General features: G+C 49.2%; 1 protein-coding gene across 2 annotated transcripts in view; it reads right to left on the reverse strand.

Annotated features, from left to right (window-relative positions):
* Positions 1 to 483: 483 nt before the first annotated feature.
* The window catches only part of Sack1f (scaffolding CK1 anchoring protein F), a 31,181-nt gene continuing 5,930 nt past the window's right edge, over positions 484 to 25,734 (reverse strand). For both annotated transcript variants that reach the window (XM_085678325.2, XM_085678326.2), the window contains exons 2-5: positions 11,315 to 11,482; positions 10,734 to 10,855; positions 8,575 to 9,230; positions 484 to 1,882 (exon numbers count right to left, since the gene is read on the reverse strand). In XM_085678325.2, coding sequence (XP_085534451.2) covers positions 1,833 to 1,882; positions 8,575 to 9,230; positions 10,734 to 10,855; positions 11,315 to 11,482 — 996 coding nt within the window. In that variant the 3' untranslated portion in view covers positions 484 to 1,832. The remainder of the gene's footprint in view (positions 1,883 to 8,574; positions 9,231 to 10,733; positions 10,856 to 11,314; positions 11,483 to 25,734) is intronic.

Raw genomic sequence — 25,734 nt, forward strand, 5'->3', positions numbered from 1 at the left:
AATAGGCTAGCTCCCCTCACTGGGAAAAGAGAAGATGGCCTCAACAGAATTGCTTAGGAGCAGGTCTCTTTCCTGGTCTTACACGACCACTCTCTACACGGTCATTTCTTATCCCCAATGTCATTTAGGTGCCTTGCATTCCATGTCTTCAAGGTGACAAGCACAACAGAGGTGTAACGGGCTACTTCTTATGTCACCTGATTCCCCTCCCCCGATTTCCTCTAGAATAAGCACATGACACACTGCCAGCCTTGTGTCAGAAAGCACTTACCAGAAGTGTTTAATTCTCACCAAAGCTTGGGAAGCCATGGTGGGGCCCATTGCCCACTCCCGGAAGCTAACCTCATGAACAGAGTGGACACTGGGCTGAGACCATCCATATTTTCTGCTTTATTCCCCACCGGCGAACAGAGTGGACACTGGGCTGAGACTATCCATATTTTCTGCTTTATTCCCCACCGGCGAACAGAGTGGACACTGGGCTGAGACCATCCATATTTTCTGCTTTATTCCCCACTGGCCAGGAGGCCAGACACAGGCATAGGTCACCATGTATTGTCCCACTTCTACAGCCACAGTGCCCCCTCCCTGCCTCTCACTGACTGTCTTTGCAGATGCCTGTGTCCTTTCCCAGTACTAGTGGTACCCAAGGGCTTTTCAGAAAGAAAAGGGGACATAAGCTTGGTCTAGAGGAATGGAAAGGTTTCTGTGTGGCCCTTTGTCCCTCTGTCATTCTGTCTGCAGTTAGATAGTGTCTTCTGTGTCAATGTTCACTCTCCCTCAGCCTAGACGGTTCACTGTGTGGGGAGGTGGCAGTGGGGTTGGTTGTCCTGGCCTAGTACTGTGGCAAATTAGGCCACCCTGTTTTAGAGAAATCGAGGCGTCTAAGAACAGTCTGACATTTCGCAGGAGGCTAAGGCTAGTCTTTGGCTGAAATTTCTCTGAGGAAGCCCTAGTGTGTGAAGGCCACACAAATGCTCAGGGAGGATCCGTCACAAAACACAAATGCTCTTGTCTCCTGGGTCCAGCCTCCTCCCCTGCACCCCCATCCTTCACACGGCCTGTAAACAAAAGCCAGTTGAAAGGCGCAGGCATGGGGAAAGGCACTCTATGGAGCCCCAGTTTTCCACAGCACCAGCCAGGGAGGCCCAGGGCACTCAGGCCAGGCTGGCTATGACAGTGCAGGAGGGAAGGGGCTCTTCACCACCATCAGATCCTGCCACTACCAAAGGAGGCCAAAATAGCACCATCCCCAGCCCATTCCACTCAGAGACTAGTTCAGGAGCCAGCAGGAATAAGTGTCCCTAAGGTCGCAATAGCCAATGTCCCCACTGTTCCAGCTGCATCTGGAACACGGCTAGAGCAAAACTGGCTCTGAGTCCTGTCTTCTTCCCTTTTCCACCAACCTCTGGGGTATGGGGAACTGGACAGCACCAGAAGTCCAAGAAAAAGTCAAGTGGCTGGGGCTGCCTTGGACATCCTGTCCTCCTAGGTAGGAAGAATGGCAGTTGTCCTACCAGGGGACCTGTAGGACAGGGCTGGCCCAGTGGAGGGGAGGTTGGCATAAAGGAGAACAGATGCTAGCCAGGCTTCTACTTCATATAAACAAGGTAGCAGTGTTTCTTTTCCGGCCATAGCAGTCTGCTGGAGATGGTGATGGTTGAGATCCTGACATCTGGGATTCAGATCTTAAGACCAGGGTGGAGACTGCAGGGTAGGAGACCTGGTTAGGTTCTGATGTGTGAACCAGTGCAAGGTATAGGCCATGCTCTCCCCAGCATAGGACAGGATGGGTGGGCATCTGCAGGTTCCACCCACCACTACCCTGCAGCTCAGGAGATCACACAGTTGTTGGACTTGGTCATCCTGGGAGTCACTTTACCTGTGGAAATAGGGCACAGATGTGGAAGGCATAAGTAACAAGTTCAGTGAATTTGCCACAAGCCCAACCTTGAGCCACCCCAATAAGCAAGCTGGGAGCCAAGGACTAATGCCTCTCTGCCAAGCTGCTGGTCCAGGTCAACAAGGCACCCAGGAAAGCAAAGGTACTCTCTGTTTCAGCAGCCTTGCCATGACTGGAGGATCCCCATGACTGGAGACATTAAGTGGTCTGTGTCTTCTGACCAACGATGACAGAGACTCTGGAGTCAGTCAGCATGACTTAAGGAGTCCTATCACTAGCAGCTGAATGCTGTAGGCAGCTTCAGACTCTCAAAGTGAAACCAAGGGCACATGCAGGGGTCCTAAGTAGAGGACATAGGGGCAGCAATGATGAGAGCTGGAACCACTTGCCTTATTGCAGAGCTGAAGCAGTAGCCCTGTCCCTGAAGTGGTCAGTGACAGTGCCAGCCCCTGGCCTTCCTGTCCAGTGTCAGCTCCTTCTGCCACTCAGGTAGCTGAGTTAGAGAAGGAAAGTTATGCCAGGGGAGGGCCAGCTGCCCTGGTGGGCAGTGTGGTCACATGCTGTGGGGCGACCAAGGCAGAGGATGGAGCAGCACAGTCCTGGGCTGCAGAGGCTGCCTTTCTCTAGGCTGCCCCTTCCTCCTCTCCCAGGCCTCTACAACTACTTCTACCTCCTTCGCGATTCCAGGAAAAGGTGCCAGCCATTTTCACAACTGAATCCTGCTCTAGACTCTGGGGCAGGGGGGAAGGGGAGCTGTTAGGTCAACCTGACACCTCTGACTGGCCCTGGAGCACTGGGTAGTTGAAGGTAGAGTCCACATCTTCAGAATGCAGGCTGGCTGCTTTCTCCCAGGTGGAAAGCACTGTGTTACTTCCTGCCTACTCCCCTTATACAACAAAGACAATTTCCCCGGTGCTCTCACCACCGTCCCTATCACTTCAGCTGTGAACTTAATTAAGGTGACTACTGCCTCTTGTGCGTTGTAGTAGCAGAGAGACACTGGGCAGGGCTAGACCTGGAACTCTGGTGCTGCAGCCCCTCCGTGAGTCCCCACACCTGCTGAAGGCCACACTGTCCAGGCACACTGTCCCTGATCTACTAGCCACTGCCTCACTGGGGCGACAATGAACTCACTCCTCAGGACTTACTGCAAAACCAGCTAAGCCCCTCCTGGGTATGCCTAGAACAAGGGAGAACAGGAAACCAGTGGCCTTCTGTGGTGGTGTGGAGGCTGTGTCTGGTGCGGGTCTGTGAAGGTCATTAAATTCTACCACCCCTCACTGCTGTAGCAAGAATGGATGCATGACTTCCATTTGCTCTCCTCAGTGGCCTTTTCTGTTTGGTTGGCCTGCTAAGTGGATACCCAGTGCCTCCCCAGAGACAGCAGCACTTGGGGGCAGGTAAGTCAAATCAAGCTCCAGATTCAGAAGCAGGGCAGGAGTATGGGAGCACCCCCAGAGCCTGTGCCTGCCAGGTTCTTCCTAGAGGAAGCGGTCTTTAGCAGGCCCTGGCCCTTCCATTTGTACGGTTGGATGCCAGTCTGGAGCTACTTGTTGTCCTCAGGATTCATTTCTAGGACTCTGACAGAGAAACAGGCTTGAAGGGAAATTCTTATTGTTTCATCCTTCCTTCCATGCTCATTCATCAGAAAACTGCCAAAGGCAGATGCCTTGGACCCACTCAGATTAATGTGGAAGAATTACACCAAACGCCCAATTTCTTTTTATAAAGTATGTGTGGCAGGGAAGCGAGTGGCCCAAAGAAGACTTATGTGAGAAAGCCAACTGCAAGGAGGATTAGCCCTGAAGACCGGAACAGGAGTGAAGAGCGGTAGGAATGGGCCATGGCATGCAGGAGAGTGGCGCAATAGAGGGACTGGAATGTGACAGCCTGGGCAGGTGGCACAGCAGAGGGCAGGCAAGGTGCTTCAAGAGAAGGGGAAAGTCCCAACAGGACTGTGAGGACAGTCCTTTCCCCGACGTCCATGTGCCCATCTGAGGCTTTGCTCCAGTGCTCCTCAACCAGTGAGGCCTCCTCCGTTCACCCTGTATAACAGTCACGATACTCCCTGCCTCAACCGTCTCCAGGGTAATGGGCGCCACAAGAAAGGGCTTTCGTTCATTCCATTCCCTGATTAATTTAGGATGGTGCCCCACAGAGCAAACATTTCAATACCATATTCTTACTGGACAAAACAAGTAAGCAGAAGATGGTTAGCTCTTTGGTGCTCACAGCAATACAAACACTGGGTGATGCACGCTCACTTAGTACCATTCTGAGAGAGCGACCAGAGGCTCAGACAACCTTGGATGAACTGGGAAGACAGACAAATTGTTTGGTCTTCTAAGAACAGCACAATCCAGATAGAGAGCTAAGAACCCTTTTTCTTTCAGAGAACCGGAGTTTGGTTCCCAGCACCACATGATGGGTCACAAACATCTGTAAATCCAGTTCCAGAGGATCCAGTGCCCCTCCTTTGACCTATGCAGGTGCCAGGCACACATGCATCTATACACACAGACAAAACAGTCATACACACAAAATGAAATAAATCATACATATATGAACTGTACAGCTGCCTCATCTTTGAAGCAGAGTAGCTTATCTCATCCATGTGACCAGAACCCACTGTTGGTCCCAGGACCCAAGATAATCACATCTGACTATAAAGTCCACACACCAGCTGGGGCCTGACCCATGCTCCTCAGGAGCAACACTTGATAGTTGCAACAACTTGATAGTTGCAAGAGCAGGCCACAGGTCCACAGCCTGAGAGCAATTCCCCACTAGTCCACCCCCGGTGAGGACTCAGATTTCAAGGTAAGCCAGCCAAGATCACCTGCTCCACAGGCAACATAGAGGAGCCTGAAGTCCCCATATCCAGGAGCCTTGCAGCCACAGGTCTAAAATCCGAGATGGCATCACAGGCCTTTCAGTCTCCACAGAAGCAGGAAATGATACCAGCACTAAATGTTAGAGGCAGCTGCAGCCGCTTTGAAGCGGCGCTGGGAGGAAGAGACCCTGCTGCCCCCTTTCCTCCCAGCCTGTCTGTGGACATGAGGTTGGCCCTTCTGGAGTTCAAGGATCTTGTAGGTGGGTCGCCACCATCAGGCAAACACTTGCAAAAACCTTCTGAGTTCTGAGTGAGAGCATTTCACTCCATGTCTCCTTTAACACTTGAAAACCATTATCCATTTTCCAAGTATGTCTCAGGAGTTCAAGAACAGCACCTAGAACCTCCCCTCAGCCTAGTGACTCCCCAAGGGCAGGGCTTTGCCTGAGTCTCCTGTAACTAACTGCATTGGTGCTGGTCTGGAGACCCCTCTGCATTGGAGAGCTTTGTGGGAAAATCAATGCTCCTGTTCAAAATGCAATTATCTACATTCAGTGCTTCATGACCTGAATCATGAACACATCGTTACCATGTGTTGTATGAAGCAAACACTGAGCCGCTGCTGCCACCATATTCTAATCTAACGAGAATGTGTTCATGTGTTGAAGATTCTGAAACCCACTATTTTGTTACATGAATTTCTTTGATACTGGCATTCCTATGTTATGCTTCTGATTTAATTTAGTGTTTAATTTTAAATTCTTGGCAGTGGGGATTGGTTAAAAGATGAAATGGATCTTCATGGCAACAGCTGTGATAAAAGCTTTCGTTTCCAAAGCTGTTTTTTTACTGTCAGCACCACTAGCACTCCACATTTCCTGAACGTCATCAGTTCCTTAGTCTTTACCAATATGGTGAACGCCATCCAGAGAATGATCCATTTAGTTGACTAAATCCTGTTTCATAGTGGTTTTTTAAAAAATGCAGATTTCTGAGCCCAGCCCAGTAGCACAGACTCTATATCCCAGCTGTGCTCTCCTGAGACTGGGACATCTCTGCTCCCAGAGAGCCTGCCCAGAGGTCCTATATGGGCTCAGGTGGCAAGTGGCCGGAAGGCAGGAGCTCATAACCCAGTGCGGATTCGGTTTAGAGAAAAAAAAAAAAAAAAAAAACAAATGGCAAAGGACACCCAGCTTCAGCCACTAGAGGGGGCTCTGGGTCTTCAAACTGCCAGGCTGATTCCATTGTGCACCCTCCCACCCGAGCCCCAAAGGAGGCGATTCTGTGAGATTCTCCCCAGGGCCACACCTGGGTTTGCAAAACTTTGCATGCTGTTTGACAACTATATACTTCTTATCAAGCAATTTTACAGGCTGTCAGCTCTTGGCTTTTCCTATCTTCCTCTCTCTCACCCACCCTGTCATCCACCCACGTTCTCTCTGACAAGACGGAGCAGAGACAGATAGGACAGTCAGCATCAACTCAAAGGGACCTCAGAAAGCCCTCCCTAGTTTACCCCTCCTCCTCTAGAAGAGGAGACAGCCCTGGAGAGGGAAGGGCAATGTGTCAAGAGCTAAGATCATGCTACCACTGTCTGTTACAGCTTGAGTGCTCCCTGTGGGAAGGGGATTCCTTCCCTGGATGGGTTCCTTCTCTGAGGAGAAAGCTGAAGTGGTTCCAGCCCATCGCAAGCTCCAGCTGGCCCAGGGTGGGGGCCCATGCTGCGTTGTTAGGTGTACAGTCAGCAGCTCAGTGGCTGCCACCTTGAGGGAAGGCACCAGAGGTCCATGAGCCTAGGGCTTGGGAGGTGTAGGTGTAGAAGGGTCTTTGGGAGAAGAAACTCAGCTTCTCAGCTCTGCCTTTGAGCAAGAAAGAAGCAGGGGCCAGAAGTCTCAGTAGAGAGCTAGAATTTCAGGGCCTTGGTGGGGGTGGCAGGATGTGAGGGTGTGTGTGTGTGTGTGTGCTGCCTCTGCGTTCTTCCCCAGGATGGAGGAGGGGATGACACAGTTCAGACTTTCCTATGTGTGCTAGCCACTCTTACCCTAGTCCTTCTGCTCAGGGGGCTGGTGCACTGGAGCAGGCGCTCCCAAAGGCACAATGGGGTCTGCTTGTTGGCTCCAGGGCACCGTGTACAAATGCTCAGAGATAAGGAGCTGTGGCAAACACTAACTGCCCAAGTCATCTAAGCAGGGGAATCTGGCACCAGAGGCAGTAGGAAGGGACAAGACAATGGTCTTTTTGTTTCTATGGAAACAGCACCTAATGGTAAGGGGCAGGAAGAGAAAGCCTCCACCTCACTTCCAGTCAGGAGTTGGGAAACAGCCCCTTTGTGCTTGGGCTCACCCCCTCCTCTTCACTGCCAGGTGTTCACCATGGCAACCTCCTTCCAAACAAGAGGCACAGAGCACATCAGCATCTGGTGTTGGGGAGCCAGGGAAGCCCAAAGGGAATGGGAATGGGGACCAGCCACTCCTCCCTTGACAGGACAAGGCCCAGGCCTGGCTTTGACTCAGGTTTACAGTCACTTTCCACGCCCAGCACTTAGTGCACTTTCCATGCGCATCTGGACTCGTGAGGGTCATCACAAGGATGAAGGGAAAGAAAGTGGCCATATGGAACCTGGCCTGCCAAGCTGCTCAATCAGTGTGGGTCCACTGGAGGCAGCAGGGTTGGAGGGTGGTCCTGGTGTTCATACTGTGCCTCACTACAGAGACCTCCAGACCTGTTCTATGAGGGAGTGACAGCCCTGGGTTCAACAGGACATGAAGTGCTTCTGATCAGGAGAAAAGTAGTAATTTCCCTGCCCTAGGTCATTGATTGGGTACAAAGCCAGGTCTATAGGATACTGGAGTCCTGGAGCCGTTGTGCTTCTCGGGACAGATATTTCACAATCAGCTTTCATATAGTGAGCCAGTCAGGAAGCTCAGTTCTCATCACTGCAAAGCCCTGCAACTGCACAGGGAAAAATCCCAGCACAGAAGTCCTTCCAAATCAGAGAAGCTGAGATGAGAACGGCCCCACAGCAGCCTGTTCATGTCACTACCAGACTCCTGAAAGGTCATATCGGAGACCGCTCTGGAGAAGGAGGAAAAAGACTTAAAAAAAAAAAAAAGAAGGAAAAATATAAAAAAGAAAAAAAAAGGGGCTTCAAGGAGATCTCCGAGAGATGGTTAGAAAAGATGCTCCTGCTCCACATCACCAGTCTCTCCCAGAGGGCAAATCTGGCTACAAACAGACATGGGGGAAACAATCTAATTATTATCACAGAAACCAGGAAGCTGGTCAGGGCATCAGTGGGACAGGGTATGTCTGACCAGGTGAGTGCTGGAAGACAGCAAGGAGCAGGATGGCCAGATGGAGGCCTAGACTCACAGCCAGTGCTGTGCACTGTTCATTTATAAAAGGAAAACTTGGGGCTAGAGAGATGCTCAGCAGTTAAGAGCATCGCCTGATCTTCCAAAGGATCTGGGTTCAATTCTCAGCACCCACATGGCAGCTCACAGGAGACCTGACACCCATGACAAAACACCAGTGCACATAAAATAAAAAAGTAGAACTTGTCACACTTTCTTCTTTGATTAGAGCTACTATAGTGGTGACCTGAGCACCATGGAGGAGACGGAGTCCTCACAGGTCATCCCGTGCTGAGCTAGACACCAAGTTACTATAACGGTGACCTGAACACCATGGAGGAGTAAGAGAATTCTTACAGACGATCCCATGCCTACTGTTGTGCTAAACACCAAGCAAGGTGTGTATCCCTCAGAGATGAGGACTCTGAAACTCGGACCTGAGTGACTTGCCCAGGTCACCAGTTAGTTCACCGGCAGGAGCTCACCTGATATGTTGGCACTGGAACCCTCGTTGGGCCTCTTCCCCAGAGGAAACTCCCCATCAGCAAAAATGTCTGTGGAGGGGATGTTCGGCTCCACAGGCCTCTTCACTCGTCGGCTGAAGAACCTGCTGCTGAAGCGTTTGCCCTCCTTGGCTGGGATGGCATCTCCATTAGCAGCTTCTCCCTTGCCATTCTGGGATTTGTGCTTCAGGTCTCCGTGCACCTGAGAGACCGTCCTGCCATCATTTGATCCCTGCAATCTTGAGGGAATGGGCTCCACGGCGGGCAGTATCTGTTCTACCGTAGCCAGATCATTGAGAAAGCTCTCCAGACGCCGGGCAGACTCACCGCCACCACTGCCCTCCTGTCCCTCTGTGTTGCCATCAGTTTCCCGCTGCTGTCGCGCCGCCCAGCGCATCATTTCTCCTGGAGGAGGGCGGCTGCCTGCCACTAAGGAGTACTTGGGGTTGATAAGTTTTCGAGCTACAGTGGAGGAGTAGTTGAGGCCAAGCCTGCCTGCCAGACCCAGGTGCTTGTGCAAGTTCACCTCCTCAGAAATGGCATACAGCTCCCGGAACTCAACGTCAAAGGGCTCCACGTTCTGCCCTGTCAGGAGCAAAAGAAGATTCCTGTCCACATATGAGGAGCTCCAGGTAAAGCTGGGGACAGAAAGCAGAGACATGGATGGGCCCAAACTTCTCCAGTGTCCTACTAGTAGCTCCTTTAAACCCTTCAACCTGCTTCAACCTGCTCTGTCACTATGGCCAAACTGCCTGAAGCCTGGCAAAAGATGCCTCATGCCCTCACACTGGATTGCTCTCCTTTCAACCAGGTCAAATTCTCCCCCTCTCCCTTTCCTTCCCATGGGGCTTGAGAAGTCAAACCTGGATCCATGTCTACCCTTCCTGTGTGCCTTGTACACACAATGCAGCTTACAGGGCTTAAGGTAGAACATTCCATAGGGAGATGGCAGGTCTTAACGCAAGGCTTTGAGGTTCAAATGAAATAAGCAGCCCAGTACCTGGTACAACACACACAATACGTAGGAAATAAGTTGTGCCATTTCTAGCATTGTTCCACCCCTGCTGAGTCTTCCCAGAGTGCACAGGTCTGCAAAATCCCACACTTTAACTGCAGAAGAGGACTCAGATAATCTATTTATTGTTACATCTGCTCAGGTCTCACTTAGACTTCCACTTTTTCAAAGAAAAAGGAGGTTCTCATGTACCTAGTACTTTACTTTCAGTTAAAATTCTGGAGAGCACATCTGTGGTGGTTTGAATGAGAACGGCCCCCACAGACTCATATGTCTGAATGCTTAGGCCCCAGTTGGTGGAACTATTTGCAAGGATTAGCAGTGCACTCTTGTTCCAGGGGGTGTGTCATTGGAGGTGGGCTTTGAAGTTTCCAAAACCCATGTCATTCCCAGGTAGTTCTCTTTGCCTTGTGCTTAGGGATAAGATGTGACCTCTCAGCTACTGCTCCAGCATCATGCCTACTGTCACCATGCTTCCTACCACCATGGTCATGAACCTTCTGGAACCACGAGTCCCCAGATGAAATGCTTTCTTTTATAAGTTGCCTTGGTCATGGTTCTTTTGTTACAGGAATAAAAAAGTAATTAGATAATATTTCCCATTGCTTCCCCAGATCTTCTCCCTTTTACTTCTTGCTTATTCCACCCAAAAACCAGCCTTAAGATACAGCCGGCTGCTGAGGACCATTACAAGCAGGCAATGTTTAATGCCTACAAAGGGTTGATCTTCTCTCTAGAATACTCCATCTGTCAATAGAAAGTCTGAGGAAAAAAACTGGGCAGGAGGCTGTTTCTGACCTGGACAGACCACGCCTCTCAAAATCATGATTGTTGGGCCTGGAGAGATGGCTCAGTGGTTAGGAGCACTGGCTATTTTTTCAGTGGTTTTGAGCTCAATTTCCAGCAAGCTCACAAGTATCTATGGTTGGATCCAATGCCCTCTTCTAGCCTGCAGGCATACATGCAGATAGAGTACTCATAGTCCCCCCCCCCCCCAAAAAAAATTAAAAAACCAAAAAAATAACAACCATGATTGTGGAAGCTCCAGGCTAGCACATCCCTGAATAATTACCAATTACCATGAATACAGGTCTCCTGGGCCCTCCCCTGTCCTGGTCCAACACACCTGTAAGATCCAGTGGCTACTTTGTCTCCATCCACCATCAGGAACCTGGATGAGAGAGTCCCCTTGATCTTCCCCATGGGCATGTAGAAGCCAACTCCTGTCACAGAGCGGACACGGATGTTCTGTAGAGAAGAGAAAGACACCATTGCCCTGTCTGGGGAGGCCTCGAGACTCTGTACCAAGGTCTTGCTTTGGGAGAGGTCCACAGATCCTGACTGCTGCCCAAGGCTTTCCAAAATTCTCTGCTTCCTTCAGCCTTACATGTTTTACTTTCAAAAGTTCAGGAGAGTACTTGCTCAAAGTTCCCAACCCTATGCTGAACCTGACCGTGAAGCCGGTGGTTCCACAACCTGACCACCCCAGGACTCAGCAGCTCTAGGACAACAAAAAGTATTAACAATATGTAAGTAAGCAGTTACAAGTTCCTGACTCATGACTTTACATAGAAGGAAAAATATTGGGATCTTGAAGTCAGTATGAGCCCTTGGGCTTGGGAGGAGGAAGTGGAAGGAGCCCGAGGAAAGGGCAGGAGTCTCCCATTTCATCTTAGGCCCATAGCCTGTCCCAGTGGTGCAACTCACCCGAATGCGGAAGTCAGCAAGTTCCAGGCCCTGACACATCTCCAAAAAGTACTCCACTCCTGCTTCATCCAGGATGATGTATACAGGGACCCGGCGCTTAGAGGCAGCATCTACGATGTCTTGGAATATATCCCCATCAGTGAACAGATCCATGACGATGGCAATGACCTGGACAGAGAAGGTGCTGCTGAGACATGCTGTGACTGATACATGTTCTGAGACAACCTGCCCAGGGAGGACCACCTTGCCTTGGGGCAACTGATGACCAAGAGTAAAAAACACTACCTGACACCACTCCTGGGTTCTCCAGGCACCCACATTTTAAAGCACACTGAATTCAGGTAAAGGGTCCAGGGGTGCAGGCTCTGCTGCTGGTACTTCAGCCCACTCTGGAAATTTCTAGAACTCTTCAGAAGCCATAACAGGAGAGGGCTGGAAACCTACAGAGAGCTGCCCCTGCTGCCCCAAGGAAAGGCAGGTGTAAGGAGACACTAAGGCAAGGGTGTATTTCCATCAGCCACAGGTCTATAGAAACACCATTCTCTCAGCAGGTCTGCGCTCTCTGTCTCCCTGCAGCTGTCCCTGATGCTGATGTTGACAGAGCTAGAGTTGGCCAGGTACTCCTGACCTCTGATGCTTAGCCTTTTCCCTACCTCATCATCAAATTAAGAGCAGTGCTCAGGAGCCCTCACTGGTCCTGATTGTGTTCCCTTAGAAGCAGAGGCCTTTTCACCCCAGGGAAGACCAAGTTTTCTTTTTTTCTTTTCTTAAGATTTATTTATTTATTTTATGAATATGAGTGCTCTGTCTGCAAGAACAACTTTATGCCATGTGGTTACTGAGAATTGAACTCAGAACCTCTGAAAAAGCATCCAGTGCTCTAACCTCTGAGTCATCTTTCCAGTTCCCCAGTTTTGCTTTTTTTTTAAACATTTATTCTTCTCTCATATATTACATCCAGACCACAGTTTCCCCTCCTTCCACTCCTCCCAGTCCTTTTCTTACCTCCCCTCTCCCCCAGATCCACTCCTTTACTGTTTCAAAAAAAAAATAGAGCATGCCTCCCAGGGATATCCATTAAACAACATAGCCTAACAAGATACAAGAATAGGCACAAGCCCTCACATCAAGGCTAGACAAGGTAACCCAATAGGAAGAAGGGTCCTAAGCACAGGTAAGAGTCAGAGATACCCTGCCTCTCATTGTTGGGAGTCCCACAAGAACACCAAGCTACACGGTCATAAGGTATATGCAGAGGACCTAGCTCAGACATATATGGGATCCATGTTTGTCTTTTTGGTCTCTGTGAACCCCTATGAGCCATGATTTTGTGGGTCATGTTCTCGTGGTGTCCTTGGCCCCTTGGCTCCTACAGTCCTTCCTCCCTATCTTCTGCAGGGTTCCCCTGACTCCGCCAAGTGTTCAGCTGTGAAGACCCAGTTTTCTAATTTGAGCTACTTCCATTTTCCTGCACAAAATAGAAACCATCCCATCTTGAAGGGTTTTCTTATGAACCCCAAACACTGTAGACCCCACTTCCTACTTATATGACCTTAGGCAAGATATTTGACTTCAGGGAGCCTGCGTCCTCCTCTGCAAAGTGGAGATGCCCTGTACTTTATCATTTGCCATGAGGAGTAGAGATAAGGCCACACATACCCAGTACACAGTGAGTCCTCAGTTAACAGTAGTTGAAAATACAGACTCTACAGTCAAGTCAACTCCAGCACCCTGGATTCCTTGGCAGGAACATAGAGCTAATAATGGCGCCTAACCCAATGTGTGGAGGACTCAATGGCACACATTGACACAGAGCAGTGCTGGGGAGTGTTACGCTCAGCAAACCTCTGTCACCTATGACACCATCACTTCACATTCCACTCCACCACAATCCAGCCTCTGCGGGCTCCTACTTCCTCACTTCCCACAATATCACTTATTGCTCTCTCTAGTTCTTTTCTTCTTTCTTCTTCCTCCTTCCTCTTCCTCCTACTCTTTCTCCTCCTCCTTCTTCTTCTTTGACAGGGTTCTTTGTGTAGCCTTGACTGTCCTGGAACTTACTCTGTAGACCAGGCTGGCCTCGAACTCACAGAAATCTACCTCTGCCTCCTCGGACTCCTAACTGCCGGGATTAAAGCTGTGCACCACCACCACCTGGCTTTCTAGCTCTTCCCTTTGCCAATCATTAACATCCACGTGATGATTACTGGGCCCTCATAGGCACAGTGAGGATCTAAAGACAGATAAGTTACAATTGCCACACGGATGATAAGCCACTTACATGAAATAACTAAGGCGTAAGGTGAAGGAGATAAACGTCTTAAGAGTTATACAAGTGACATGTGATGTGCGGCGGAGATAGACAAGCACTGCTTTTAGCCAGGAACGGGAAGAATAAAACAAGCCTTACAATGAATAGGGTGTTTTGGGGGCCTGAGAAAGGAATGAGGAAAAGAAAGGGGCAGGGCAAGAATTGAGCAGGGAACTTGGCTGGGCTGATATGTGTGAGTGTGCCCTAGCCAGGGGAATTGGGCTGAGACAGGGGGATTGTGCCTTCCTTGCTTTGAGGGACCTACAAAGTGAGCATTTCTGACAAAAGGCACAGCTCCAGCAAAGACACTCTGAGGCACTATGGTTTTTAATTTCACATTAACTTGGCTGGGCCACAGAATCCAGATATTTAGTGAAATACCATTCTGGATGTTTCTGTGAAGGTATATTTTGGGCTTCAAATAAAGCAGACTCCCCTCTCTTGTGTGTGTGTGTGTGTGTGTGTGTGTGTGTGTGTGTGTGTGTTGACTTTCTCCAATCAGTTAAAAGCCTTCATAGACAAAGACTGACTTCTCCTGAATAAGAAGAAATTCAGCAGGTCATATGCTTTTGAACTTGGACTACAGTTCTCCCATAGGTCTCTAGCTTGTTGGCTTACCCTGAGGTTTTAGACTTTCATCTAAAAAGTAATCTCTCTAGCCAGGTGTAGCGATGCATACCTGGATTCCTAGCATTTGGAAGGCGGAGGCAAGAGAAACAGGAGTTCATGACCATCTTTGTATGTACAGAAAGTTTATAACAAACTGGCATTATCACCATCAACATTCAATCATACCACCAAAAGCCAAGAAAATCAACCTTTTTTTTTCCTTTCTCCCATCACTGTTCACACACACACACACACACACACACACACACACACACACGACTGATTCTATTTCTCTGGGGAATCCTGACTAGTGCAGGCTGAGGATGGGTGTGGACATGCACTAAATAGTCCCCAAATACTCATGCATTTTGGGTTACTTTTCTAATCTGATTCTTCACAATTGCTCTACTGGGAAGGACCATTATTCCCATTTCACAATTGAGGAAGTGAATACATAGGTCCAAATAATATGTCCAAGGTTACACAGCTAGTACACAGCAAAACAAGAAACAGGTATACCCGACCCAAGAGCACATCTCACTGCTGCATGATGGTTTAGAAACATCAAATTAAAAAACTTATTCTTGGAAAGGACTAAAATCAGACAAATATCTAGAAAGACTGACAGAAAGAGGAGACACAAATAAAATACAGAATGAAAAGGAGAATTAATTACAGATGCAGTAGAAATTTAAGGAAGAGTAAAATAAGAGCTAGGTGTGGTAGTGGAACTTACTAGAGTAAGTGTGATTCAAGTGTGTGCTATGGGACAGCAGAAGCACTCCTAGCCAACCACCAGGGAACCGCTTGGATCTTGGCACAAGTCTATAAGAGACAAGGGAAAGAGACACTCACTACAGTTTCCCTTGGGAAAACAAAGAATTGGCAACAATTTCAATAGCTTTCTCTGGAAGAGGAGGATGCTCCATAGCAGACGAAAGCAATGAATGAGTTTTATGCCTGGTTCTTAGTTCTTAGAGCTTTTCCAAGACTTATTTTATTTGTATATGTGTGGATTTAAATGTGTGTCACATACATGTGAGTGCTGAGGAGGTCAGAGAGGACACGGTTTCTTCAGGTGGTTGTGAGTTGCCTGATGTGGGTTCTGAGAACAAAACCCAGGTCCTCTGCAAGAGCAGCAAGTGTTCTTACCTGCAGAGCCATCCTTTCAGATAGTTGGCTTGCTTCTGTAATTCCAGCATTAGGATATACAGAAGGAGGATCAGGAATTCAAGGTTCTCCTTGGCTACAAAGCAAGTTCCAGGCCAGCCTAGCGTACAAGAGAAGCTGTCTTAGCAGGGCGGTGGTGGTGCATGCTTTTAATCTCAGCACTTGGGAGGCAGAGGCAGGCAGATCTCTGTGGGTTTGAGGCCAGCCTGGTCTACAAGAGCTAGTTCCAGGACATTCAGAGCTGTTACACAGAGAAACCTTGTCTCAAAAAAGAAAGAAAGAAAGAGAGAGAGAGAGAGAGAGAGAGAGAGAGAGAAAGAGAGAGAAAGAAAGAAAGGAGAGCTCTTTCTCTCTACATATATATATATATTGTATACACACACACACATATATACACACACACACAATGTTGTAGTGAACTCTATAGTCTAATACTAGTTACATAAAATAGTTGTATGATACTATATATTTTTCTACAATACAAACATGTCCAAGGACTTACATTGAGCATAGGAGAAAGGAATGGGAAAATACGAGAAAGAGAAGATGAGGGGGTCTTTTGGTAGATTGATGACACCAGGGGATTGTGAACTATGGACAATGTCAGGTCTTTTGTACTTGAGGCCAACTAATCAAACAGAACACATGCTCAAGTCCCCCAGTGGGACTGGCACAGTCCGCTGTAGGTATGGAGGGTACAGTGACCTTTAGCGGGGGGTGAGGTGCATGGCAACATGGTCCTACAGAGTACTCTTCATTTCAGGGGGATACAAGCTTCCCCACACCCATGCAAAGGTTGACAGAGAGAACATTTGACCACCACATCTGTGCCGTAACTAAGCACTTTCTCATCCCACACTGACTGAAACCACAGTCCACTGCCCTCTCTCATTTCTTTTTTCTTTTTTTTAAATATTTATTTATTTATTATGTATACAATATTCTTGCCTGTGTGTCTGCCTGCAGGCCAGAAGAGGGCATCAGATCTCATTACAGATGGTTGTGAGCCACCATGTGGCTGCTGGGAATTGAACTCAGGACCTTTGGAAGAGCAGGCAATGCTCTTAACCGCTGAGCCATCTCTCCAGCCCCCTCCCTCTCTCATTTCTAAACTCTCCCCAGTGTCTGGCTCAGCGTCATTGCACGTCACCTAGGACAGCCTGGCCAGTTTCCAGGTGACTTCTTGGATCCCCATTTTTACTAATTTTGTACCTGGAAAAGCAAGCAGAGAAGTTAAGACTTGCCCTGGCCCCCACCTAAGAATGTGAGAGGCAGAAAGTTCCCAGGACTATCTCATAGGAGGCCTAGACACCCTGGTGAGAGTCAGCCATCTGTGTCACTACCAATTAAACAAGGAAATATCTGTAGTAGGAAGAAAATCAATTGTACACTGGCTCTTGCAATCTAGCTGGGGAGCGGTGATAAGCACCCTGTGCTTTGGTCTCTGAGGGTTCCTGCTTGACATTCATCTTCAGCATCAGGCCCAAGGAAACCAGCTCCATACCTCATGCTGCAGCACTGAGCGTGCTCATGATTCTCCATGCCGAGTCTGACTTCAAGGCTCCTGGTGAAGATGGAGGCTTGAAGCTTACCAATAAGAAAGTAAGTAAATAAATAATAAGAAATAAAATAAGACTTTACAGGCTCAGAATCCAGGGAAACAGATTTGATCAGGCGAGAAAAACACTGCCCCTTCTGGCTGGCTCTATACCCAGCACCCTTCACCTGGTTACCTACTGAGGCGTGACGCAGAGAGAGAGGTTAATGTGAGCTGGCAGTTGTTTAGGAACTGTTGCGGGCACACTGGCAAAGAGGCTCTGATGCTGTAGGACTCCTCATGGGGTGTTTCCTTAGCTCATCATCTCTCCTTTGATAGCCTGCCCAGGCAGTAGGGGCAGCTGCCCAGGCAACGGGTGGGGGAGTGAGAAGGAGGTGCTGGGAAGCCCTAGAATGCCCTTCTATCTGCCATTCAACTTTAATGACTCTTCTAGCTTTCCCTAATTGCCATTTGCGAGTGGAGATGAGGAGGGCTCTGCCTTGCCCTGCAGTCCTGTATGTTTAGATGACCCAGACTGCAGAAGGCTCTGACAGATGTCCACACCCACAGAGCTGCTGGCTTCTGGGACAGATTCCCCTAGCCTGCCCCATATCCTTCCGATCACAGGCAAAGCCAGAGTCTGTTGGGTTTTCCTCCTCACTGAAGAAATCTTATCAGTCCTCACACCTCACTGTGCCCCATGAACCCTCTCTGGGTCATTACCCCTTGCTGTTCTCACAAACACTACCACCCTAGCACAGGGGCCCCTAACTTCTGGGATAGCTTTGTGGTCCCTCCTGTCACCTCTGCCCTCTGATTTCTTCTCCATAGCCTAAGACAAGGCTGATGAACCAGTTGGTCCCACGGCCCTCAAAAGGTCCAAACTCTTAGAGACCTGGCATAGGCAGGGCCAACGAGTGGGGCAAGCCTCACCTCTGCCCTTCTGGGTCATTCAGAATGATCTACAATAACCTTAACCCTGGGTTTCTCTGTTGAAGCACTAGTGACCTCTGTCACTGTAGGGAATTTAACAGCATCTGAGTCTCTACTTACTGGGTACTAGCAGCATCACCCCCAGGGTTAAAAACCAAGTATTGCTATTTACGAACAAGTAAATGTCTCCTTGAGTATGTAATATTGAGTGGTTCATCCTTCTGTTTCTGAACCTTCTATAACCTGATGAAGCATCCCTGCACTTTTAAAACTCGAAGAACTTTCTGAGTTCCTTCTCTGAGAAATGTTACCCACATTCTGCTTCCTGACCGTCTGTACTCTAAGCAAATGACAGAGGCTCTGGACACTCCAGTGTCCACTTCCCCCAGGCTGTGGGCTTCTGATGGCTGACACAGGCAGATTCCTTTCAGAATCTGTCCTTGGCAAAGAGCTCAGGACAGGCCATTCTCTGTATCTAAACAGAGATGTGTGCGTGTGTTGGATATGGCTATGACTTTGCAGTTTCCTTTACGTCATTAATGACTAGGCAATGGGTTAAGGGTGGAAACAGACATGGAATAAGAGTTTTGGTGAGGTAGTTTTGCTAGAAGGCAGAGTTGAAGTTCTTCCTCAAGGGCATGGAGAATGGTGCTGTTGCCTAAGCGACAGCTCACAGGTCTGTGGCTCTGCTTTCAGTCTGCTTACTGAAGATCCTGAAGGAGCAGCCAGCCCTGACTGAGAACAATACTTAACCAAGGGGGAGAGCTCCTACACCAAGGAACCCAGGCCAGAATGCAGGGCCTTCCCCAGCACACACAGCAAGAGCCTTTGTGCAACTACAAAGAGGCAGCCTCCTCCCTATGACCGAGTGCACAGCTGGGGAGCAGAGAGCATCTGCATGCCAGCCCCCACAAAGCCGCTTGACCGCATCCACATGCAGGCTGCCTTTGTATTCGGCCCCTACGTTCAGAAATATCTCAAACTCAAGAACTCTCTCACAGTCAGAGAGAGACTTAGACAGCAATTAGCCCAATTCCAATCTTCAAGTCATCCAGTGGGGTTCTGGGACAGCTGAGACTAGAGCTCAGGGTTTTGACTCCAGACCTGGACTTTTCTGCATCAGGAGTGGTACAGTTTCCCCAGGCAATATGGACATAACAAGCTACAGAACCCCAGGCCAGCCGAGGGCACACAAAACCAGGATGCCAGTGGAGACTGTGGGTAGAGACAGACAACACAATTGTCCCCACAAGCCCACCCAGTTCACGTGACATGGAACCAAAGGCTCTGTGGGCAGGTACGGCTGCAAGGGCTGTAAGATCACAATCTGCACCACTTCTCTGTGGAAGGAAAACCAAAGGCATGGGACCAGCCTGTTGACCTCAGATGTATGTTGAAAGAGAAGTGAAAGCCACTTCTCTTGCTGGAGGAAGGAAAAAGAGCTGGGGGGTGGGTACTTTGCTGCTAGCTCCCTATTTAAGCCTGGGGCCCAACTTTCAGCCCACATGACTGCCTTGCAGGGATGTTGAGAGGTTTGGATAAGGTCATGACTGTGAAATTCCAAGATCACTTGTGTAGTTATGAGGACTCATTAAATTCACTAGCTATCAAGCTAACTCCCCATATCTTTAGCCTTCTGGTTAAGGAAGGCAGAAGCTGGGCAAACAGGTCCAGCTGCTGCCTCCCAGAATAGCCACCAATCTGGTTATTCTACACAAGGTGGAAGGTTGGTTTGCCTGGGTTCACAGAGCAGCCCTACCCTTTCCACTGCCGAGGGCCATGCTAGCTGGGTCTGATCAAATAGCCTGTACTCAGATACCCCTGACAGTGGAATCCTATTCTATGCTATCCCCTGAGAGGTCAAGGTTAGCAGGGCAGCACCCACAGTTATCAGCTTTTAGTGTGTAAAGAATCACTGGGAGACACACCAGGGATGGAGGGGGGGCGGGTCCAGAATGTGGATCCCACGCCCCAAAGATTCTGATACATGGGTCCTAGAAAATGCCCTGGATCGGCATTCCTATCCTCCCCATATAGTTTGAGTGTAGAGTGAGTTGGTCACCTTGACTGAAGGCTAGCTAGTGTTTGGAAAATAATACAGAACCTGGAGACAGAAAACTTTTTTGCTTGTGTGGTTTGGGCCATTTACTCACTGTTAAATGGGGAATGGGACATCTTCGCAGGGCTCTTGTGGTATGTAAGTGACATATGCACATGAGTATGTGCATGCCCAGAGCCTGTCAAACTCACCACACAGTTTAGGAGACTTCCCGTATATGGAAACGATTCTCCTGGGCACGGAAAGCACTTTGGGTCCATAGCAGGGACTTTCCTTTGTCATCCACGCTGCAACAGGCCCCATCTGAATGACATTTCAAATTTCCAGTTTATGTAACCCAGGGCAGCCTGGTATAAAAGAGGTAAAACAGACTGAGAGAGCCCCAGGAGGGAAGGACTCAAGTTGCAGGACCTCACACAAGAACACTCCCTGATCTGAACCATAACCTTTGCTTCCTTCCACCCTAGCCCTAAGTCTTTATAGTCCAAAAGCATAGTAGGGAAAACAGACTTTGAAGCTGGGGGTTCCACACTGGCTGTGAGATAGAGACAAGTTGCTTAATTTCTCTGATGTCCGTCTAGAAAATGTGGCTATTTCATGGTCATTAGAAAAGAAATATGATACCTGGACAGAACTGTCTGATCTGCTACAGAGGGCCCCTTCCTACCTTTCCTCCATGGTGGAGTATGGCACGTGCAGTTCTCAGCACTAACTGGTTACTAGCTTACCCTGTCCCTGCTGTTCTTCCTTCCTGCATATGGATCCCATGACACAAACCAAAATATGCTGTCTCTACCCAACACTCCATAGCTCCCAACTGCCTACAGCAGCAAGCCATAGCCCCTCAGACTGACTGAAGGTGTTCCACATTCCCAAAGTTTGTTCTTCTACTTCCCCCCAACAATGAATTCACCGAGATGATCTGCCTTCCAGACAGTTGAGCAGGCTAGAGGCCCTACACCTCAACTCACACTGTCGGCACCCTGTCCGTGTGGTGAGGGGACTGTTGTATCTCCATTCAGGCCCTTATTTTAACCTTACAGAGGCTGTTTCAGGATCATTCTCTGTCCCTTGTCCCCAGTGCAATATGCACCCTCCCTAGGATGCATGTCTGCTCAGATCTACCCATTATGGTCATGCTGGTGTCTCTCCTTGTGCACACAGCGTGTGCCTAAGCAGGATTCCCTCTGGAGCTGATGATGTGGTTTGGACCTGAATTCTGCCCACCAAGAAGACAGAACCAAAGCCAGGATTTCAACAAGATCCTTTTCCTTGTGTGGCTGTCAGGCTGTCTCCACCCTACCAGTGGGACATCTGAGCTTTGTTGAGCCTTAGCTTCCCAGCTGTCTGGAGCCATGTTACGTTGCTTTGGACTCACTAATTAGACATTATTAAACACGAGGCTCCCTGGTTACATTGGCAGTCACTGGAAGCCAACTATGCCCAGGCAGGCCACTTCCTCTCCAGACACCTCAGCTTCAGTTCAGAGCCCTGTCTCTGAACCTGCAGGGTGGGGCTCATTGCTTGCATGCTGGAGATCACTTCCTACTGATCTGATCCTGTAACATCTGTACTGACACAAGGCTGAATGAAGGGGGCATACAAGGGAGGCCTGACCCAAGCTGTTGCTCCAGAGAAAGAGGACATACAGACTCACATGACCAAGATCACCTCATTCAACCTCCAAGAAGCACACGTGACCTGCTGGGGAATAAGCACAGCAATTTTCTTTTTTTTTCCTTCTTCTTCTTCTTCTTCTTCTTTTTTTTTTTTTTTTGAGACAGGATTTCTCTGTGTAACCCTGGTTGTCCTGAAACTTCCTCTGTAGAGCAGGCTGACCTCGAACTCACAGAGATCTGCATGTCTCTGCCTCGTGAGTGCTGGAATTAAAGGCATGTGCCACTACCACCCAGCACAACAGTTCTTTTTAAGATCCTAGGCCAGCTTTTCTCTGCCCCAAGACATGCTTTTGGGATGACTTCCCCTGCACTAAGTTGGTGTTAATTAGTGAAAATTATCTAATGCAAGCTCATTTTAACATTAGCTTAAAGCCAAACATAATTAGGAAGATAAATCAGCCACTTTTAAAAAAAATCCAAGGAAGATACACAAACGAGTTTTTGGATCATCCACTAGTTTGGGCAGAGCAAGGCACTGCAGAGTAAGGCAGGTCTCAAGAAATGCTTGACTAGGTGTTTGCTGATGGACCTGCTTGAGTGGGACAACAGGTTGGCAGCTTGCCTGGAAGGTTCTAAGGAGTAGCAGGAGTGATTGAGGCCATTGAGAGTTGATATGGCCTTGGGAGGGCTTCCCCAGAGGGGTGTGTGTGTGTGTGTGTGTGTGTGTGTGTGTGTGTGTGTGTAGATGTCTGACTAAGGGGGTTAGGTGAGGGAGGGGCTGGTGGCTGAAGGCAGTCAGGCTATACATTTGGGGGAGGGGAACTGTGAACTCACAGAGCTCAGGCCTTCAGCCTTACACAGCCCACCCACTGTCTGCCCTGCCTTAGGCTCCTTGGGAGCTCAGCATACACGGGCAAGCCTAGGTCTCAGGCTCATCTCAGCTCCATCCAGTTCCACCACTGACCAGCAGAGTGACTTCATCCTCTCTGATCCGCAGTTCCCTCATCTATAAAATGATGAATTGCTGTGGTATTATAGTCTGAAGAGCTGTTGGGGCTGGAGATGTAGTTTGGTGAATTAATCACTTCTATAGCACACACATACAGACCTGGGTTGGATCTCCAGCACACACAGGGTCCTGGTTGGATCTCCAGCACACACAGGGTCCTGGTTGGATCTCCAGCACACACAGGGTCCTGGTTGGATCTCCAGCACACACAGGGTCCTGGTTGGATCTCCAGCACACACAGGGTCCTGGCTGGATCTCCAGCACACACAGGGTCCTGGCTGGATCTCCAGCACACACAGGGTCCTGGTTGGATCTCCAGCACACACAGGGTCCTGGTTGGATCTCCAGCACACACAGGGTCCTGGTTGGATCTCCAGCACACACAGGGTCCTGGTTGGATCTCCAGCACACACAGGGTCCTGGTTGGATCTCCAGCACACACAGGGTCCTGGTTGGATCTCCAGCACACACAGGGTCCTGGCTGGATCTCCAGCACACACAGGGTCCTGGCTGGATCTCCAGCACACACAGGGTCCTGGCTGGATCTCCAGCACACACAGGGTCCTGGCTGGATCTCCAGCACACACAGGGTCCTGGTTGGATCTCCAGCACACACAGGGTCCTGGCTGGATCTCCATCATTACAAAAACCTAGCTTAAGTACCCAGTATACAATAGCTATCAACACCATCTCCCAGTTCTCACTGCACTGAAATGGGTTTTCTTTTTGCCTCGGCCATTAGACCTAGGAAAGGCTCGCATTTAATTCACCTGTCAATTTCTTGAAGCGGGCGTACAGTATGTTCTTGGTAAGACAGGCTGAGTGACCACACAGATGGAGGATTCTCTGGACAATTTTAAAACCCCTTGGGGGGAGAAGTTAAAGTCTTTCACAGTCTGTCTTCCAGAAGCCACAGAAAGGAAGAGCCCTGGGTCCTACCTGCAACCCACCATCTTCTGACTTATTAAGAAGAGACAGAGACAGAGAGAAAGGAGAAAGAGGGAGAGAGAGAGAGAGAGAGAGAGAGAGAGAGAGAGAGAGAGAGAAAGAGAAAGAGAGAGAGAGAGAGAGAGAGAGAGAGAGAGAGAGAAACCATTTTCCCGGAGCCTCCCACGTGTCCGGCACAATGATGACCAGCCTACAAACTGTTCCCAGGATGAATACAGATCATCAGGAAGCTGGGCCAGAGACTAATCATTAGAAAGCCATCGGCTCTCTTCCAGGGCTAAGATTCTGGGATCATTAGCAAGAGTGGACTCCATGGATTTCGGGAGGGAAAGGGAAAGCTGGAGAAAGCAGGAACTCCAGCTTAGCCTGGCTGCTCAGAGCACCTGCGGGGGGAGGGGGTTACCTAAGTGCCAGTTAGTGCCAGGAGCCATGGCAGGCAGGCAGCCCTCAGGACCTCTGTTTTCTGCCTTGCTTCCTCCCAGCTCAGATTGGAGGCTGGCCCCAGAACAGGCTCTGTTTGTATATTCTATGAGGGAGGCAGGGCTGGCCAGCAGCCAAAGGGAGGCAGCATCCTGAGGGCTGAGAACATCGAGGGGGAAGGGTATTAGTATGGGAATCCCTAAAAGGGTCCTCACCTTCTAGGGAAAACACAAGTCTAGGAGCTATGGCCTCAAAGAGGACAATCTAGGGAATCTACCCACACCCCTATGTCTGTGGTACCTGCCCCAACACTGATCAGGGCAGCTAACAGCCATGGACTTGTCTGTCTCCAGAGCCAGTTTACAAGCCTCCAGGGTTGAACTGGCAAAGCATACTGATGACAAATACATTCTGAATGTTTCTGGAAGTTTCAGAGGGAAGAGATGGCCCCAAAGTACAATTTCTAAGAATAACATACATTTGCCCAAGGACACGAAAGAGTTTGATCAGGGTGGGATTTTAATCAGTCTTGCCCAAGTCCTAGAGCCTCATACCTCCATGAGCCTCAGGATGTTAAAGGAAACGGGCACTCTCCTTTCTCAATAGTTTTAAGCCGGCCTCACAGAAATCCTGTCTGCCCGCATTACTCCCTCTTTTCAAGGCACAGTCCTTGTGATTCTTAGCACCATCTTGTAACTGTAAACAACACAGTAAAAATCACCCCCATGTTACAGAAGCAGAAATAGGGGCCAGGCTAAATCGAATAACTTGCCCAGGGACAACCAGTAAGCAAGGAAAAGAGACAGCCAGAGTAGGCAAGAATTAGGACTCTTCCGATCCCGGCTTCCAGCTTTGGATGCCTTTCTCTGGTAGAGGCTTGGACCATCTGAGATCTCTGCCCAACAGACCCTGCTTTACAACCACGAATCCTAGAGAAAATCGTGAACAAGCTTACCAAGGCCCCACTTTCTGTGTTCTGCTCTGGGGTTAGTGGAGGGGTACACATCTCTGCCAGAATTTCAGGAACCCGTAGTGTAAGATTTTTGACTCCCCCTCCCCCCCCACACACACAACAAAGAAAGAAATGGTCCAAAGCTGCATTCAGCTCAGAAGTCTAGCTCACTCATGGCTGGTGACTCCTCCCCAAAGGAAGCTCTAGGTCTCCGCCCTCAAAGGATGTGGGGAATATTTCTAGCTAGTCCAGGGACCGTGGCTGAGCCCATGCAGGTAGCCAGGCCTTCCGGGGACGGTCCTCAAGCGTGCCTTCCCTTCTTAGTTTAGGAGGAGGGATGAGAGTGGGGTCTTTCCATGCTTTTCCTTCTTATTCCTCTTTGCCCATAGCAGAGTCCAAAGAGATCCCAGCCTAAGGGTTTGGATGCCACAGGATGGAGTCGGGCAAACTGCTGGCTTTCCATACTTCCACCAAAGCATGGCCAACAGATGAACAAAAAGGGGGATGTGAGTAGCTCTCTGTAGGGAAACAGGAAACACACCTGCCGCTGCGAGCCTCAGGCCCCCCAGTCTCCCAACTCTAGCTGCAGTTTCCCTCTCCCTCAGAGAAAGGAACATTAATTGTTCCAGAACAATTAATACGTCTGCTTCCGGTGACCTTAACTTCCACAGATAACCCCTCCATTTCTAAAGCCCCTATACACATTGTCCCCTCTATTTTATTGGTCAGCAGACTCAAGTGGGAAGACATTTGTCCAAAAGATCCCAGCTTGGAAGAAGAAGAATGGATCAAGACAGAAGCTAAGACCCTTCAACTCTAAAGCCTGGTTCCTGTTACTGTCATGGAAGTTGGG

Source organism: Myodes glareolus, chromosome 19 (genome assembly GCF_982192425.1).
Source record: "Myodes glareolus chromosome 19, mMyoGla1.1, whole genome shotgun sequence".
NCBI classification, from domain to species: domain Eukaryota; kingdom Metazoa; phylum Chordata; class Mammalia; order Rodentia; family Cricetidae; genus Myodes; species Myodes glareolus.